Raw genomic sequence first — 20,060 nt, 5'->3', positions numbered from 1 at the left:
TCTACAGTCAGAATGTGCAAAATGCAGACTTTTCAGGGCTGCTAGAGAGTCTGTGCAAATGACTACTTTGTCAAGTCTTACTTCTTCCACCCACTGGAGAGCCAAATATATTGCCACCAACTCAACCGTAAACACCATTAAATTGTCTGGTGCTCTCTTTTTAATAGCTAGCTTTCTTCCTATTTCGAATTCACGTTTTTATACTTTTCCAACTTCTGGTGTGTTTTATACTCTTCCATGGCTATAGAATTGAACATTATAAAATACAATAATATATTTTATGCTTTAAGATAATTGTTTTAGTTACTTTTTAGTTATTTCCTTTTTAAATTATGTATTCAAATGGTAAAACAGTTTGAATGTGTTGCAGTTTTGTTTAAACAAAATATTGCACCGTTTTATGTTGCTTTAAATCATATTAATGTATACTCTACAATGCAGGAAAAAATATATTTTAAATATAGTTCTAAATTCATGACATATGACGAGTACAAAGGACTGATCTGAAACTACTTTAAATAATTAAGTTCTGTAAAGGCCAAATGGGCCTAACTAAGTTCCATTCACACATATGTACAAAATAAAAATGAGATACATTTAATGCAACATTTCTAGAACTATAAGATCAATCATGCCTAACAATTTTATTCACTTTACTTCTAGTATTATGAATTTATTTAACAATGCTGTATTATTATTATTATTATTATTATTATTATTATTATTATTTGCATATTAGCACTTGACTCAAAAAACAATCTGCCCAGCAGGTGGTGCTGTAGTCCAATACATTAACATTAAAGCAAGTGCTCGCCTATCTTTACTCACCCTCATCCCATCCCAGATATGTATGACTTTCTTTCTTCTGCAGAACACAAGAGTTTTAGTAGAATATTTCAGCTCTGTAGGTCCATTCAATGTAAGTGAATGGTGACCAGATCTTTGAAGCTCCAAAAAGCACATAAATACAGCATAAAAGTAATCCATGCAACTCCAGTGTTAAATCCATGTCTTCAAAAGCGATAAGATTGGTGTGGATGAGAAACAGATACATTTTTAAGTCCTTTTTGTTTTTACTATAAATCTCCACTTTCAAACAGCCCTCCTAAGCACTCTCAGATACTATTTAGCATGAGACAGACCACTGGTATTAAAATGTATGGGAGAAATCGGAACGTTCCTCTTTTATATCTTTTTTACCATACAACACATCTCTGTGTGAGTTAAAAGGCCCAAATGAATGTGTTTTAATCATGCTTTTGCACTTAAACAAAGCCGTTTAAAGGGGAAAAAATGGAGAGGGGAAAAATACAACAAGAGTTGTATTTATTCATTGTACAGAGTGATTCATTTGTGGGAATACAGCAGTGCAACTTACACAAGAAGCTGATAAGAATACACAGTGAAGCAGAGGATGTAGGATGTCACTGACATATTTGATGATTCCTCTTTTCCACTAAAATAGTTGTTGCCACTTCATTTATATCAAGAGAGCTATTTTTAAAAACAGCCTCTTACATAACTATTGCGGTACTGTTTATCATGTCATGAACGCTTCTGATTTGTCCCATTATCTTTGCTCTACCCTTCACCCAGTCTCACCTACAGTACCACACCCCAAAGCTTACCGTCTCCCTGATATCCCTCCCTCACAAACAGGATGTCATCACTTCACTGTATGAAAGCCTTACACTACAAACCATATCAACAAACCTTTCTGGGACTGCAGTTTTGATACTCACATTATATCTTTGATTTTGTACAGCTTTTAGTATCACTTCGTTTGTAGAAGTGCTATTTTCAAGAATGTTTGCTTGTATCCCATGCATATTCTAATACACAGGCTATTCAGAGACATATCTAGAAGCAAGAAACAGGGAGGAAATACACCCAGCATCACACATCCTGTAAAGATACACTATCTGTTTGATAGGTGATTCTTTATTCAATCTGTCATTTCCCTTTGCTTTTCTACTAGCCATCTGTTGTTTATTGTGATCACAGCATACATTATGCAGGCAAGACCATGTGAACTAAAATCATAAAATTGTCATCAGGTAAAGTCAGTTTTATGTAACTTTAATGTAACTATGTGCTGACAGAGAGCTGTGTCTTTCTTTACCCAAATTTACACCATGTTGTGCAATGAGATGCCAAGGCCACTTTTTCCTGTTGATGCCCAGAAATCACGAATGTCTCAGTTAATGTCACAGGTCAGAGGATGTGTGGCTGTGTCATTTCCCCTCTTACAAGCACTTTTCAGACATATCCAGCACTGACAATCACACAATGCTATTTCAAAGCACTGGCAATGCTCAGTCTCAAGACACACAATGCCTTATGTGTAATTGTGTAAACAGATCTGTTCATAAAAGAAACACACAACTTCTAAAGAGTCTAAGTGGTATTGGGAGACCTCAAGGGTGTGTACAAAAATCAATAAAGACTTGATGTAACAATGCCATTAAATATATATTTTTTAATGTAATAATGCCATTTAATGTTTAATATTTTCTTCTTTTTCACATTCATAAGAACTATACTCAACACAAGGAAAAAGAGATTGGCTGTAAGTATCAGGACTGATGTATAGGACCCTAAAGGAATGTTGATGTCAAAGGATTTCAAAGATAAAGTAGATTTTATATATCATGACGTTCACTTCTGTCTGTCAAACACAATCATTTTATGCTGTATGCATACACACCCCACAAAAAATTATCCTTCCTTTAACTTGCCATCAGCAAATTTCAAAGGAAATTCATTCTTTTTATAGAAGTGTGAGAGTATGTGGTAAAAACGTGCATCTGCTTCTTGTACATTCAGGGGAAATGGAGTAGGCTCCTCCGGTGTTTACCACGGGAATGTCAAGGACAGGATGCTAGAAGCCTGGAGGAAGCAGCACAGCAACAAAAAACATCAATTATAGTGCATGTCTGGCTGTTGGAAGATTCCTGGACACATCTTACATATTTTTAACAAATTGCATTGACTCTCTGTCCCACAACAGGTAATTCTACAACACTCTGCCTGTCTTGTTTTAGCTTTCTCTATTTACATCTCTGTGTATCTAAAAGAGCAGAAGCACTGGTGAGGGCTGAAGCACGCTTCATGCATAGTGGCTGCTTGTGAGGAGGGTCACTCATACACAGTCAAAGAGACATTGGGACACACAGGCAACATGATGGAGCTGAAGATCCAGCTGGTACCTACAGGAGAAATCATACTGCCTCCGGGGAAAAATGGAGAGTTTCACTGCCAAAGTTGCAACAAGGTAAGAACAGACCATGTTTTGAATCTCTGCTACTTTTTCAGAGTATCAGTAGAGTAGAACAACAAACTAGCAATCAAATGAACCAATAGGTCTTGTCTTAACAGATTTCGTATTGTGACAGCTGTCACGATATGTGGTGCTTAACCAAGCATGCCGCTGTTTTGCATGCCCTGTTACTAAGGCTCATTCGAATTTTCCATGTTGTAAGCAATATCTTGATTGCACATGGTTGTTCGTAATAAAAATAAAATAAGCAACCAATGCAATTGATTGTGTAATGAGGATGTAGGGTATTTACATCAAAAGGAGCAAATTCTTTAATGACAATAAGCTTATGCCTGTTGAATGAATACATAAATATCAGAACTCAGAAATGATAAAGAAGTCATAATGCATAATTATTGTGATGTAATAAATAGAAAATATAAAATATAAAAACAATTTCTATCTCATTGTTAAGGCTTGTGATCAAACAGATTTTAAGGGATGGATCTGCATTACTCTGTGAAATAACAGTGAAACAATCCAAGGAATGTGGGGTGTTCACTAAAACTTCGCATTTACTCTAACAGTAGTTTGAATGTTTCTTATGGATGACATAAATGTTTCTAGTCTGGTTGGCAGACTATCAGTGTTACACCCCTATAACTCAGCCATGCTCTGTGCTGCTGTCTTTCTTTATTTTCGTGTTTGAAACCAGTTGTCCATGATTAGTTTTTTTGTTTGAAGAACTCTGCCACTTCATGGTTCACATAGTCTTAACAAGTGTAATGCTGGATAAGGTAAGAATCTGTTTTGCGAATACGTTGTTAACCAAAGATCATATTTTTAAAGACAGGGAGTAGTTCTATTAATGCCCAATATAAGGGTTAGTTCACAATAAATAAATAAATAAATAAATAATGTCATCGTGTCATTCCAAACCCAATGCAATGAAAATGAATGGTAACTGAGGTTTTAGTCCTTATAACATTCTCTTTAAAATCTCATCAGAGGAGAAAGGACGTTATAAGTATTTGAAGCACCACAGTAAATTTTGGGGTAAACTATCACTTCAAACTATCATGTGGTCATGTAAATCAATCAATAGTTTGACTGGTTGCTGTTGCTGAAAAAGAGCACATGTATCATCACACATTAATTTGGGATGCTAGTTAGAGTTAGAGTTTAGTATCCATCTAATAGCAGATGGAATGAAATGCTACTTGGATAAGGAAATGACACAGAATTCCAGAACAGCACACTCTTCCTGACTTTCTGCCAAGGTCATTTCACCCTTGACGACTGTGTGTGTGTGTGTGTGTGTGTGTGTGTGAGTCTGTGTGTGTGTGTGTGTGAGAGAGAGAGAGAGAGAGAGAGAGAGTAAGAGGAAAATATAGAGGGATGTTACTCTTACGTTGAAGGAATAGTTCATTTACTCACCCTCATGCCATCCCAGATATGTATGACATTCGTTCTTCTACAGAACAAAAACAAAGATTTTTAAAAGAATATCTCAGCTCTGTAGGTCCATACAATGCAAGTGAATTGTGAACAAAACTTTGAAGCTCCAAAAAGCACATAAAGGCAGCATAAAAGCAATCTATAAGACTCCAGTGATTTAATCCATGTCTTCTGAAGGGATCTAATCGATTTTAAGTGAGAACAGACCAAAATGTATCTCCTTTATAACTGTACTTCTTGCCATTGCAGTCTCTAGCCACGATCATGATTTCAAACTGGATTACACTTGACAAAGCCAACATACTGATCTACTATTTAAGCTTCTTCTTCTTCTGAGCCAAAATTTAAACAGTATCTCCTCCTAGAGCTTTCAAGCTACAAACACCAAACTCACCACAGACCTTCAGACTGGTCTGACTTGGGTTGCTCTCTCTTTTCTAACTGATCGGACTTCCGGTATTCCCGTATCGGACTTCCGAACAGGACTGATTTTAAATTGACTCCCATTCAAGGTGTGAAAACTTTTCCCTGTAATAACTCTTTTAGAGGATTCAATCTACTTCCTATCACTCCACCACTGATACTTTCTATCTATCACTCCATCACTCTCTTTTCTATCTTTCTATCACTCCACTCTTTTTATTCTTTCTTTCACTCCATCACTTTAACACCCTAGCAACTGCATACAACCTAGCAACCATTTAGTGCACCCTAGCAACCAAACCCATTGACTGCCATTCAAAATGGCTTAGATGGATATCTCCTGATCAGAATGTCATAGAGTCTTCAGGTTTGACTCAATACACTCAGTCCAGCAAGCAGCCTTTTTAGGATCACCCTGACAGCTCCCTATCAACCAGATGGACTTACCCTAGCAACCGTATTGCAAAACAGATATCTCTGCACCACAACATCGTAGAGACTTCAACTTTGGCTTATTTGATTCAGACCAGCAAGGAGCCTTTAAATATCATGCTGGACAATACTTAGCCACACCCTAGCAACCATTTAGTGCACCCTAGCAACCAAAACCCATTGACTTCCATTAAAATGAGCTTAGATGGATATCTCCGGATCAGAATATCATTGAGACTTCATTGTTGGCTCAAATGACTCAGGCCAGCAAGCAGCCTTATTGGTATTACCCTGGAAACTGCCTAGCAACCAAATGAGCTCACCCTAGCAACCAAGTATCAAAACATATATCCCTGCACCAGAACATTGTAGACACTTCCAGTTTCGTTCATTGGACTCAGGGTAGCAAAGAGCCTTTTGAATATCACCTTGGTAACTGCCTAGCAACCAGATGGGGTTACCCTAGCAACCAAGTAACAAATGACATATCTCTGCACCAGAACATCATAGAGACTTTGGGTTTCTATCATTTGACTCAGGGTAGCAAGGAGCCTTTTGAGTATCACCTTGGTAACTGCCTAGCAACCATATGGGGTTACCCTAGCAACCAAGTAACAAGTCACATATCTCTGCACCAGAACATCGTAGAAACTTCTGGTTTTGTTCATTTGACTCAGGCTAGCAAGGAGCCTTTTGAGTATCATCTTGGTAACTGCCTAGCAACCAGATAGGTTACCCTAGATACCAAGTAACAAATGACATATCTCTGAACCCGAACATCATAGAGACTTTGGGTTTCTTTCATTTGGCTCAGGGTAGCAAGGAGACTTTTGAGTATCACCTTGGTAACTGCCTAGCAACCAGATGGGGTTACCCTAGAAACCAAGTAAAAAATCACATATCTCTGCACCAGAACATTGTAGAGACTTCTGGTTTTGTTCATTTGACTCAGGGTAGCAAGGAGCCTTTTGAGTATCACCTTGGTAACTGCCTAGCAACCAGATGGGGTTAGCCAAGCAACCATGTAACAAATCACATATCTCTGCACTAGAACATCATAGAGACTTCTGGTTTCATTCATTTGAGCATTTTCAGTGTCACTTTTGTAACTGCCTAGCAACCAAATGGGGTTACCCTAGCAACCAATTTGCCATTCAGAAAAACAAGCAAGGGGTAGGGTTGCATAGGACTTTTTGCAGCTGGCTGTTTATCTGTATGATGCTCCTTCTGTCTGTCTGACTGTAAGACCTTCAAACTTCAAACTATTTGAAACTTTCAGACAAGGCTTTGTCAAGCCAACATAAGCACTATCTATTACTATCTAGTTATTTTTTATTTAATTTTATCCCCCTTTTCTCCCAATTTGGAATGCCCAATTCCCACTACTTAGTAGGTCCTCATCGTGGCGCGGTTACTCACCTCAATCTGGGTGGCGGAGGACAAGTCTCAGTTGCCTCCGCTTCTGAGACAGTCAGTCCGCGCATCTTATCACGTGGCTCGCTGTGCACGACACCGCGGAGACTCTACATGTGGAGGCTCATGCTACTCTCCGCGATCCATGCACAACTTACTACGCGCCCCATTGAGAGCGAGAACCCCTAATTGCAACCACGAGGAGGTTACCCATGTGACTCTACCCTCCCTAGCAACCGGGCCAATTTGGTTGCTTAGGAGACCTGGCTGGAGTCACCCAGCACACCCTGGATTCAAACCCGTGATTCCAGGGGTGGTAGTCATTGTCAATACACGCTGAGCTACCCAGGCCCCATACTTCCTAGTTCTTGATGCATGCAAGACTGCTGATGTCAAGATTTATAGTGAAAAATTAGTTTTGGTCTGTTCTCACCCAAAATCGATTAGATCGATTCAGAAGACATGAATTAAACCACTAGTTTATTATACATTACTTTTATGCTGCCTTTATGTGCTTTTTTGTGGAGCTTCAAAGTTTTGGTTTGTGTTCTGCAGAAGAAAGAAAATCATACACATTTGCGATGACATGAGGGTGAGTAAATGATAAGAGAATTTTCATTTTTGGGTGAACCATTCCTTTAATAAGAAGTAGTTAGCACTGTACTATTCTTAAGTCACTGATAAAATCAATAACAATAGCCGTAATGCCCATTTCCACCCAACCGGTAACAGATGACATAGACACACCCTTTAGTACAGCCTGTCTGTCCAGCATTGCTTTGTCAACAGGAAACAACCTTTCCTCCCTGTTCAGCTGGTCGGTACTAATGTGCTTAATGTTAGTCCGGGGTTGGCTGGTCCAAAGCATACAAGAGCACAAGAGCAGAATCGATCACTCCACCCTCTGGCTACAGTACCACACTGCACTTCACATGGATTATCAAGCACCGAGGTCAAATTGACATGGGGGATTTAGTTTCAGCAATTTATTGATACAATGGAATGTTTAGGCATGGCTGTCTTTTCACAGGACATGCAGTTCAAAGTGTGCAGACTGAAAACCTTTTCAGAATAAGTGAATGCCCATTAAAATCACATTTAACTAACTATTTTAACTGTCTACATAAAGGTATAGTTCATCTAAAAATGAAAATTCTTTCATCATCTACTAATCCTCATGTTGTTCCACACGCCTATGACTTTCTCTCTTCTGTGGAACACAAGAGGAGGCATTACGCTGAATGTTAGCCACAGCCACTGTTCCCTTTTTTTCCATACAGTGAAAGTGAATGGTGACTGAGGATACAATTTTGCCTGCCAGATTTGTGTTCCATGCACAGAAGGAAAAAAGTAATACACTTTACAGTAAGGTTGTGTTCATTAACATTAGTTAATGCATTGCATATCATGAAATAGCAAAGGAAAATATTTTTTCCCCAGCATTCCCCAGTTAATGTTAATCTATAAATTTACAATTGTTAATTGTTAGTTCATGTTGGTTCATAATGTTCAGAACTATAACTGCACTGCATAAAATAAGTTTCTTAATTTGTATTTTGTCTTGTTTTCCAGTAAAAATATCTTAAAACAAGATGTATTTACTTGACAAGCAAAATGGCATAAGATATTAAGTTTTAATTTCTGAGAAATCTGACAAAACTGAGTGAACTTTAGGCTTAAAACAAGAAAAATCTGTTTGCCAATGGGGTAAGAAAAATAAACTTGTTTTCCCTTCGAATTAAGTTTATTTTCTAAACCCAATGGAAAACAGTTTTTTCTTGTTTTAGCATAAACCTAAATAAATTTGGTTAGATTTCTCTGTCTCTCTCTCTCTCTCTCTCTCTCTCTCTCTCTATGAAAAAAAGACTTAAAATCGTATGTTATTTTGCTTGTCAAGTAAATAATGTTTTAAGAACATTTATATATTTTTTACTGGAAAACAAGAAAAATAATTTTTTGCAGAGTAATGTTATCATTTGCAACATTTACATTTTTTTGTTAGTTTATGTAGAAATTAAGATTAAGAAGAGCTGTAAAGGTGTTGTTCATTGTTAGCTCGTGTTAACTAATGTAGTTAACTAATGTTAATAGATACAGCCTTATTGTAAAGTATTACCCCTTACAGTTCACAAGGTTGAGTATATAATGACATATATATATATATATATTGGCTGAACTATCCCTTTAATGTTAATAAAATCAAGATTAATGCAGTCAAATCTGAGTGAATCTGGTTTATAAGGCCAAAATAATGCCAGCAGTAAACCTCAGTAGTAAATCATAGCAGATCTATATTAGATTTTGCAATGACTGATAATTTGCATTTCATTGTACTACATTCATTCATGGTGCTGCTGTGTGCTGACAAGAGGGGCTGAAGTGCAATACCAACTATACTGACAGTAGAGGGCGGTATAACGCCAACATACGAGTAACGCGCGCGCGTAATCGAGTGTTATTGTTTTTTAAAAAGCACTTGCTTCTTTCTGTGAGGAAGGTAAACTTTATTATGAACATTGTTAACATTACTGAATGAAAAATGCAGGCTAATATTTAGCTTAATGACCGCTTCATTTTCAAAAACAGAAACCGCTCATATTTTCATTGAAATGAAGCCAAAGTTCAAGAAATACATTTTATTGGTCGTGAACTTCCTGGTACAATGTCTGTCGTGTGTGTGTGTGTGTGTGTGTGAGAGAGAGAGAGAGAGAGAGAGAGAGAGAGAGAGAGAGAGAGAGAGAGAGAGAGAGAGAGATTTGCTTCAACCCATTACTGAGTACATGTCTCATGGTACTACTCAGCCTAGACTAGAGCATGAGCATGAGTATTTACTTTCTCTGCGTCTACTTAGAATGAAGTGGTGTGTGCTACTGTAAGTGCGAACACTTAAAGATTTTTCAGTGTTATAAGGGGGCGGTGTGGTCAAGACACAAGGTAAAGATCCAGATTACAGCTCGAGACAGACGTTTGAGAACGATTACAGAGTTTCTCTTGAGTGCATGCAGTATTACAGTGACCGACCGGCGAGAATTCACTTTTTCTTTTCGTACATTGCGGGAGTTGTGGTCGACTTGCTTTGATCAAGGTAAGTGTTTGTCGCGTCATTCATTCCATTTTAAAATTAAACCACAACGTTGCATGACGTATGAGCTTAGAATGCACACGTGTGTGTCAGCGTGCTGAATGTCTCTTCGGAAATGGTACTTTAAGATTGGTTTCGTTTTCTGATTTGAGTTGTTCTTGGGGCAGTGGCTGTCTCACAGAACCTACCTAGTGAGCTACCTACCTAGATAGCTTTTTGGGCATTAGTGGCGCGTTGAAGCTCACTGTTTGATACAGTCACTGTTGTGCATATATGATAAACTACTTTTCACTTGCACTCAGAAAGATATCACCTCTATTATTGTACTGCTGGTTATTCACAGATAAAACTGCCCTGACCGCTTCATGGCTTGACTCAAAATGCATGAGGGTGATACAAACAAACCCCCATCTCCAAAGCTTATAAAACTGCATTGAGCTCCATTTGTTAGGGAGTGATTTGGGCGTCTACATTTTTTACTGTCCACTCAGATAGAATGGCAAGAATGGAAGGAGACCAGCTGTTAATTATCTGTCATGCCAAACTAACCTCCCTGTCTGTTTCTACCATAATAGAGATTCCACTGGGTGTATGCTATCTGCATGACCCTTAGATGCAGAGCTTCTACCATTAAGAACATTTGTTTGCTTTACTATATGTGTCAAGATGCATGTAAGAGGATGTTGCTTTCACCTGTATATGGTTGAACTGCACAGCACTGGTGACATCTTAAGGTTATTGATAGGTCATGTCCTCAGGTGTCCTTCCATACATCCCATGATTCCCCCCATGTTTTTGACGTGCCTGTCATGTTTCCATATGTTGCAAACTTAACGAAAATGTGCTTGTCAAATGAAATGGATTGCTGGCAAGTGGAGGCTGCAAATCTATTTTATTGTGCAACAGTACATGGAGTTGTGGTGTAACCACTACAACTGACAACAATTAGGAGCTGACAGTTGATTAGGATTCTATACAAGGCAGATCTTTCTCTGCGAATGATGCTATAAACAGTCAAACTTAGAGTTGTTTGTGCTGTATATGTTTCCAAGAATTATTTCATATTTTAAAATGCTGTTGCCATTACATGGTTACAAAGATCTATCCGGTTTGCAAAACTGATTAACTCAGGCTTGTAACTGATACATGATGACAATGCTTTAGCTGTGTCAAAGGCAAATACTTGGGATAGAGCTTAGAAAAGAGCATATTTTGAGAGCAATGGGACTCCCAAGCATGGAAATGTACACAGTTTTAGACTAAATAACCATTGCAGTATCAACTGCTATGACTTCTTGTCTAGTCTGTTTCTTTATTGTCCAATTACTCTATGTTCGTCATCTGTTTATGGTGTTGAGATATGAGATTGCTGCTGAATATTTGGTTTTAGGGCTCAGGGTGGGAGGGCTGTTGGGATTTGTGGCTGTGTAAACCCAGCCCTCAATGCTGGGCTGTCAACCAGCCAGCTGTCAATGTGTCCCAGAGAGGGGATACACCTGTGTCTGTAATATTCAGAACAGGAAGTTCTCAGGGCTAACAAACCACTAAAATAAATGGGTCTCATAGCTGCTTTAGGCGTAGAAATTAACTACGGATTAATGTATTGGAGCGGAAGATATTACAGTATATTAATTTAAAGTCGACATGAAATCAAAATTGACACTATTTACATATGTTACTTAACTTAATACACATTCCTGGTCTTATTGTGAATGATTCACAATGTATTTTTCAGCTGATGTTACCAAATACTAATTTTTCAGCCCTTTCAACTCAACGTTACTGAGTTAGATACATCACTTAATTAAATTTTTGGGTTTGGAATGTTTGCATACAGAGGAACAGAGAGATCAGTGGGTTATACGAGTGGTGTTAGCCTTGATATTTGTTTACAGTATGAACAGCAAAGCATTTTTTGCTATAATCTGGAGGGTTACAGAGGATAAGAGACTCTCAGAATGTGGACTTGTTTGAGTAAATGTCTTCATGCCCTGTGGTGAGTCATGAGCTCATTGTAGGATCTGCTGTTCTTCTTAATTTAGCTGTGCCTTTTCTACTTAAAATTTCCCATAGAGGGCCCGGCCCTTGGACTCCATTCTGCTCCATATCAGGGAAAAACTGCAAAGCCAGGCTGAAGAATTTTAGCTACAGCTGTTAAACTTTATGGCTTGTTTTCGAGATATAATTTCAAGATTCTTGATTTTAATCTCCCTTTCAAAAAGTGTTGGTACCATTGGTGATAATAGAGATGGTAAAACCACTGTACTTTCATGTGTACCATGGTACTGATCAGTTACCATATTCATGTAATGTGGTGTTTACATGGTACTCCAAGGCACTTCAAAGAATATCATTGTGTTCCCATAGCGCTCTGTCCAAAAAACAAGGCAGTTGCATGTTTTTTTTTTTTTTTTTTTTTTTTTTGGGTACTTTTTTGTTAGCACTAGAATGGAAAAGTCACACGTTTGTTCAGCGTCAAACATTTTCTCTCATTCTCATAGATTGAGTCTTTTGATATTGCCGGTTGTGTTTACCAGCTCGCATTACTCGTTTTGTGCTGACTGTGTTGTTTTTGAAGCTTAAGATCCTCAGTTTGCTCACTGACACACTCACACACATACACAGACTACTGGTTAACCTGATGGTGTTAGACATTCTTTAATCCATCTGGAATCCTTTCACCCAGGCTCATACTTTGTCCTGATTGACAAGGGTGGACACTTGGGCTGGAGTTGACGGATTAAAACTTGAGGCTGTGGTTACGTGCCTTTTTCCAGAGATTCCTTTTGGAATGCACAGAGATGAGATTACAGTGGTGATTATATCTTTTCACTCAGAAATAACAGCCCTCATGATATTTCACATTGGTTTGTTAATGCTTGTTTGACTGATAAAACTTAATGTTTACTTTGTTCTGACTTCCTAGAGTCATTGGTAGATCTATAATGGCTTTACATTAAATGGAATGTAATGGTTTGGATATGTGTGTTTTTGTATTAAAAAAAAACACTAGCAAAATAGGTTGGTCTAATTAGATTAACTGTCAACCAATTTGGGTTTTCCAATGGCGAAACCGATAACTAGAAAGCAGGGTGACTTATGTAGGCTAATGCACATATTTGCATGATACAGTTTAATGCTAGCAAATAAGATGTACCAGTCTGATCCCACAATGAAATCAGAAACAGTAGGTTGACTTTTCTTTAGCTGAAATCGGTCTGTGCTTACCGAAATGTAAAACACTGCCCCAAATATCCAAAGCGGTAACTATTGTTGAGCATATGAGCTCGTGTGAGCTCCATTTCCTGAAATGTCCACGGAGGGGTGCCAAAAGCGAGTTGTGAAGTGAGCTGTTTTCTGCTGTACAGGCTGTAATACAGTGATGAGGAATGCATATTTTATAAAATAACTCTACCCCCAAACCCAAACCCCAAAACTGAAACTAGTAATCTAAAATGGAGTAAAAATTTTATGTTAGATGGAATAATCCAACCTAATATTCACGCTCATCAATGATTTCGCAAAAGTGATTACTTCCTGGTTTCAACTCAGGATCCGTACCGGGGTCTCCGGCGCTGCTAATGCACTGTGGTTCCGATAGTGCCACAGCGGAAGGGAAACCCACTGTAGCTGATGCAAAAATGTCTGATAGGAGATGGCGCTTGTTGGTGAGTCTGCATAATGTGGCCGATCCTAGGGTACCGGAACTCCCGTATACATCATGCCGACTTCCTGTGTGATCATGTTGGATATACACAATATTTACTCAAAATTCACAAAAAATACTTGAAAACAGATGTTTTATTTATTTATTTATTTTTTATAAATATTGAGAAGGCTGCTTGTAGATTTTGAAACTGACACTTAAGCAAAATGACTTCTGTTAGGTGGCCAAGCGGGCACAGTTATTGGCCGATGGCTCTCAAAATAACCAAATGTTGGCAGATTAATCACTAAATAAGACATCCATAACTAGTGATACTTGTAAGTGCAGAAAAGTGGTTTATTATTTATTCTAATTCATTGTGTTCCAGCTTATCTGCTTCACAGGTATGATCAATGTGTGTGTCACATAGAGTCACATTATTTCCTGGTGTTCCATTCTGAGACCTGGTGACCTTTGTGACCTGTGCACACTGTGCACAGAACCACAGTGCCCTTTAAAGCACGAGACTGGAAGCCAGTCTAGGTGTTACCCTTGTTCTGAACCCATGTATACTGCAGATTTGTACCTACATGGTCATGGTACCATCCTTCACATGTAGACAACCTGTTAAATGGTCAGGATAAATCAAGACCGAGTTTAATGTTCTTTATCAAAAACCTTTGAAGTGAGCTGACATTTACAAACCCTTCACTTCTTACAACCACTTATTGAAGTCTGGAAGGCATGGGTTAACTTTTAACTAAGCTCTCTCTGGCATTTAGATAAGTGTGGCCTTGCACCCAGACCACAGAAATGAAACGGGGAGGGAGGAATATGCATATCATACCTGAAAGTTTCAGAGTTGTTGACCATTGATAAATGTATTGTCATAGCGGAGGTGAATGGAAAATCAATGATAATTGATACATAAAGAAGTATAGAGGACAGCAATGTTAACATGATTATGAAGGAATAGATGGCAGCATATATCCAGTTTTGCTGCTCACAAGTAGTTGACCTTACTCTTGTTATCTTTGCTCAAGCATTGGGCAGTACCTGCTTCAAATGCTGTATATTGCTGGGTAATGCTTGGCACTGTGTGCCACAGAACCACGAAGCCTGCACATAATAGGCATAACAACATGAGAAACTTTACAGCCACGTGCATTTCTTACATTCTTTAAGCATTGATTTTGGTGCAGAGAATAATAACGATGTTGTGAATAAAAGGATGATAAAGAAAATATAAGGGTTGTCTACAGGTAAGATACTGTGTGTGCACTAGATAATGTGTAATTTTTAAAGTTTACGTCCTGCGGGGGCCTGGGTAGCTCAGTGGTAAAAGACGCTGGCTACCACCCCTGGAGTTCGCTAGTTTGAATCCCAGGACGTGCTGAGTGACTCCAGCCAGGTCTCCTAAGCAACCAAATTGGCCCGGTTGCTAGGGAGGGTAGAGTCATATGGGGTAACCTCCTCGTGGTCGCTATAATGTGGTTCGTTCTCGGTGGGGCACGTGGTGAGTTGAGCGTGGATGGCGTGAAGCCTCCACATGCGCTATGTCTCTGTGGTAACGCGCTCAAAAAGCCACGTGATAAGATGCGCAGATTGACGGTCTCAGACGTGGAGGCAACTGAGATTCGTCCTCCACCACCTGGATTGAGGTGAATCACTACGCGACCATGAGGACTTAAAAGCACATTGGGAATTGGGCATTCCAAATTGGAAGAAATAAAAAATAATAATAATAATTTACGTCCTGCATTCAGAGCGCTAATGCTAGCATGCTGACTTTGGCCATAGTATGCATCTGTTACTCTCTTTTATTGTATTTCAAATCAAATTAAATCACTTTTATTGTCACACAACCATATACACAAGTGCAATAGTGGGTGAAAGTCTTGGGTGCAGTTCCGAGCAACATAGCATTCATGATAGTGATGAGACATATACCAATTTACAATAAACATCAGATTTACACAACACAATTTACATATCTAATATACACATAATTACACACAACACAATATACATATAATAATATACAATGTACAGTATACAATACACAACATAGAATACACATTATACAATAAAAATAGTATATATAGTATATAAAATATACAGTAGGTTGTTTTGTACTGTATTGACATTCAGGCTGTCGGGTTGATAGTCAGTTGCCAGTGTGTTGTTAAGAGAGAATATCATTTATGACAGTCCGGTGTAAGATTAATAAAGTGCAGTGCTGATGTATTTTGATCGTGAGAGATCAAGAGTTCAAAAGTCTGATTGCTTGGGGGAAGAAGCTGTCATGGAGTCGGCTGGTGTGGGTCCTGATGCTGCGATACCACCTGCCTGATGGTAGCAGTGAGAGCAGCCCATGGCTCGGGTGGCTGGAGTCTCTGATCCTCCGAGCTTTTTTCACACACCGCCTGGTATATATGTCCTGGAGGGATGGAAGCTCACCTCTGATGATGTGTGTGGCAGTTCGCACCACCCTTTGCAGTGCTTTGCGGTTGTGGGCGGTGCTATTGCCGTACCAGGCAGTGATGCAGCCAGTCAGGATGCTCTCTACAGTGCTGGTGTAGAACTGTGTGAGGATGTGGCAGTTCATTCCAAACTTCCTCAGCCGTCTCAGGAAGAAGAGGCGCTGATGAGCCTTCTTCACAATGGCCTCAGTGTGGACGGACCATGTGAGTTCCTCAGTGATGTGGACACTGAGAAACTTGAAGCTGCTGACTCTCTCCACCAGTGCTCCATTGATGGTGATGGGGCTGTGTTCTCTGTCTTTTCTCCTGAAGTCCATCACATGCTCCTTTGTCATGCTGACGTTGAGGGAGAGGTTACACCAGCGTGTCAGAGTGTGCACCTCCTCTCTGTAGGCTGTTTCATCAATGTCAGTGATCAGACCTACCACCGTCGTATCAACAGCAAACGTAATGATGGCATTGGAGCTGTGTGTTGCCACACAGTCATGTGTGTACAGGGAATACAGGAGTGGGCTGAGAACACAGCCCTGTGGGGCTTCAGTGTTGAGGGTCAGTGATGAGGAGATGTTGCTGCCCATTCTAACCACCTGGTGTCACTTGACAGAAAGTCCAGGATCCAGCTGCACAGTGATCTGTTTAAGCCCAAAGCCCGGAGTTTCACATCAAGCTTGGAGGGCACAATGGTGTTGAATGCTGAGCTGTAGTCTACAAACTGCATTCTCACATAAGTGTTCCTTTTTTCCAGGTGGGAGAGAGCAGTGTGCAGTGTAGATGCAATGGCATTATCAGTGGAGCAGTTGTTGCGGTAAGCAAACTGCAGTGGGTCCAGTGAGGGAGGCAACACAGAGCAGATGTAATCTCTGATTAGTCTCTCAAAGCATTCGCTGATGATGGGGGTCAGAGCAACAGGACGCCAGTCATTTAAGCAAGTGATTTTGGATTGCTTTGGTACAGGCACAATGGTGGACGTTTTAAAGCATGTGGGGACCACTGATAAGGAGAGGGAAAGGTTAAAAATGTCCATAAAAACACCAGCCAGTTGGTTCGTGCACACTCTGATGACACGGCCCGGAATGCCGTCTGGACCCGCGGCTTTACAGATATTCACCCGTCGGAAGGATCGGTTTACATCCGCTACAGAGACGGAGAGTGAACTAACCTCTGTAGCTTCGGCCGCGAGAGCTGTCTCTGTGAGGGCGGTGTTATTTCCCTCGAAACGAGCATAAAAAGTATTTAGCTCATCCGGGAGAGAGGCAGCGGTGTTCACGGTGGAGTTTTTATTCCCTTTAAAGTCCATGATGATATTAATTCCCTGCCACATGCTTCTAGAGTTGGTGGTGTTAAACTGTCCTTCAATCTTGTCCCTGTACTGGCTTTTTGCTGCTCTGATAGTTTTGTGGAGGGTATAACTGGCTTGTTTATGCTCCTCTGCGTTCCCGGAATTAAAAGCGGAGGTCCGCGCATCAAGTGCCGCGTGAACATCGCTATTTATCCATGGCTTCTGGTTGGGGTAGATCCGTATTGTTTTGGTCAGAATAACATCCTCTACGCACTTTCTGATGAAACACGTTACGTTATCAGCGTAAACCTTGATGTCGTCATCAGAGGCGGACCGGAACATATCCCAGTCCGCGTGATCAAAACAGTCTTGTAGCATAGAATCTGATTGGTCCGTCCAGCACTGGATCGTTCTGAGAGTGGGTGCTTCCTGTTTCAGTTTCTGCCTGTAAGCGGGCAGAAGCAGAATGGAAGAGTAGTCCGATTTGCCAAATGGTGGGGTGGGGGAGGGATTTGTAGCCATCCCGGAAGGGAGAGTAGCAGTGGTCCAAAACCCGGTCCCCTCATGTGTTTAAACTGATGTGTTGGTGGTATTTTGGTGCGATTTGATTTTAAATTGACTTTGTTAAAGTCCCCGGTCACAATGATCGGTCGGCTTCTGGCGGGATGTTCACAGCAGTGATAATGACCGCTGTGAATTCCCTCAGTAGCCAGAATGGTCGACACAGAAGCATGAGAAATTCCAGATCAGGAGAGCAGAAAGACTGTACGTTCCTCTGATCACACCAGGATTCTTTGATCATAAAACATACACCACCACCTCTGCTTTTACCTGAGAGGTCTTTCGCTCTGTCCGCCCGGTGCACGGACAACCCTGCGGGTTCGATGGCTGAATCTGGAATCTCAGCAGACTTCCATGTTTCTGTAAGGCAGATAATGCAGCAGTCCCTCGTCTCTCATTGGAAAGAGATCCGCGCTCTCAGCTTGCAGAGCTTGTTGTCCAGAGACTGAACATTTGCCAGTAGAATACTGGGTAGCGGGGGTTTATTTGTGCGACGTCTTACTCTGATGAGAACGCTGGCTCTCCTTCCCCTTATCCTTCTGCGTTTCCACGGCCGGGCTGCCCAGACAAAGGGCTTCGCTGGCGTGTTTGTAAACAGCGGCTTGGCATTGATGAATTTGAAGTCCGGTTTATGGTGTGCAGTTGCAGAACCAATGTCCAAAAGTGTTTGTCTGTCGTAGACAATAAGGCAGACAACATCCAAGACAAAAAACATAAGAATTGTAAACAAAACAAACAAAAAACTGCAATGTTGTGTCGGTGCTCGCAACACAACAGCCATACTTGGCGCCATCTTGAGTCCACATTCTTTATGATGGAATGTGTAAAAATAGTGTAAAAAAATAAAACTTTTTTTATACCTGTTTTATTAAAGAAAGGCATTTATTGCTACTGCAAAGATTGGTGTTGGGTGGATACATTTACATATATAATATGAGTGTTACTATGGCAGACAGATAGGAGCATTAGTCACTAGACAAAAGAAAAGTAATTAGAGGCACATCAATGTGTCACAGGTGTGAATGGTTTACAGACTGCAAATACGTCCAAAAATTAACATTTTAGCCTTCACCATGTGTCCTTATTAGCAAGGACACCATCCTCGTGCACTCTGGCAATGTGACTCGTATGATTCCAAAAGGAATATTTGCTAATTCTCATGGTCTCTCCACAGTCCACACTCCCTTTCGATTTCCTCATTCTTAGCTTTGATTTATACTTTGCATTTATTTAGGTTATAAGGTTTGCAACTTCACTAAAACAATGTTTGAGCTCCATAACCTCAGGCCTATTGCTTATTTCGCAGATTTCCAAACCAGCATATCACGAAGCGCGTTCTGGGTTGAGCAAGCAGCACTGAGCGGCCTGAGCGAGCGGAGCGGAGTCTTCAAAAAGGCGCTCTCCACTCAGGTGATAATTCCACCACTCCGCTCAACGCTCCGCTCTGCTCACATGCTCTGGCTCATACTAGATTTTGCTGTGGCATAGAATTGGTATCAATAAGGTATAATAAGGTATCGTATTAGTATCATAATTGTATCTTAGAATTAGGTTAACATAAATCAGATTCTTCATTAAGAGTGTCCACTAATTATTTGTTGTCTTGACACTAAATGTCAGCTATAATGGCCATAGAAGTTGGCCATCATAATGTTTCGCACTGATGTAAAGTGAAAGCATATTGGCATAGTTAACCTTCGCACAGGTCAAAAGAAGGCCTTTGTAAAAAAAATAAATAAAAAAAATAATAATTTTTTATATATATTAGGAATGCTGTTGTACATTGATGTGGGTAATATAGCAGCAGATATTAGGAAAGTATGTGCAAAACTGAGTCCTGGCATGTTTAAGTGCGATTAGATTTAATATACTTACAACACCTCATTAAAGCAGTTCATTTCCTAGACATGGCAGTTGTTTTCAGACTTGGAGTGTCTTAAAAGACATGTAGTCATAAGCTCTCCCAGACAATAAAGAATCTTTATATGCATTTTATTTCATTAGAGAGGATGGGAAGTTATGAT

General features: G+C 39.9%; 1 protein-coding gene across 3 annotated transcripts in view; it reads left to right on the top strand.

Annotated features, from left to right (window-relative positions):
- Positions 1–2,856: 2,856 nt before the first annotated feature.
- The window catches only part of LOC127429875 (unconventional myosin-Ic-like), a 68,638-nt gene continuing 51,434 nt past the window's right edge, over positions 2,857–20,060 (top strand). The window contains exons 1-2 of one of the 3 annotated variants that reach the window (XM_051679189.1): positions 2,857–3,010; positions 3,083–3,274. In XM_051679189.1, coding sequence (XP_051535149.1) covers positions 3,182–3,274 — 93 coding nt within the window. In that variant the 5' untranslated portion in view covers positions 2,857–3,010; positions 3,083–3,181. Of the gene's footprint in view, positions 3,011–3,077; positions 3,275–9,747; positions 10,071–20,060 lie in introns of those variants that run through there. The other 2 variants (XM_051679188.1, XM_051679192.1) reach the window with 2 other exon arrangements.

Source organism: Myxocyprinus asiaticus, chromosome 39 (assembly GCF_019703515.2).
Source record: "Myxocyprinus asiaticus isolate MX2 ecotype Aquarium Trade chromosome 39, UBuf_Myxa_2, whole genome shotgun sequence".
In the NCBI taxonomy this organism is placed as follows: Eukaryota; Metazoa; Chordata; class Actinopteri; order Cypriniformes; family Catostomidae; genus Myxocyprinus; species Myxocyprinus asiaticus.
Note: the sequence above shows the minus strand (reverse complement) of the source record. Positions and strands in the feature narration are given on the sequence as shown.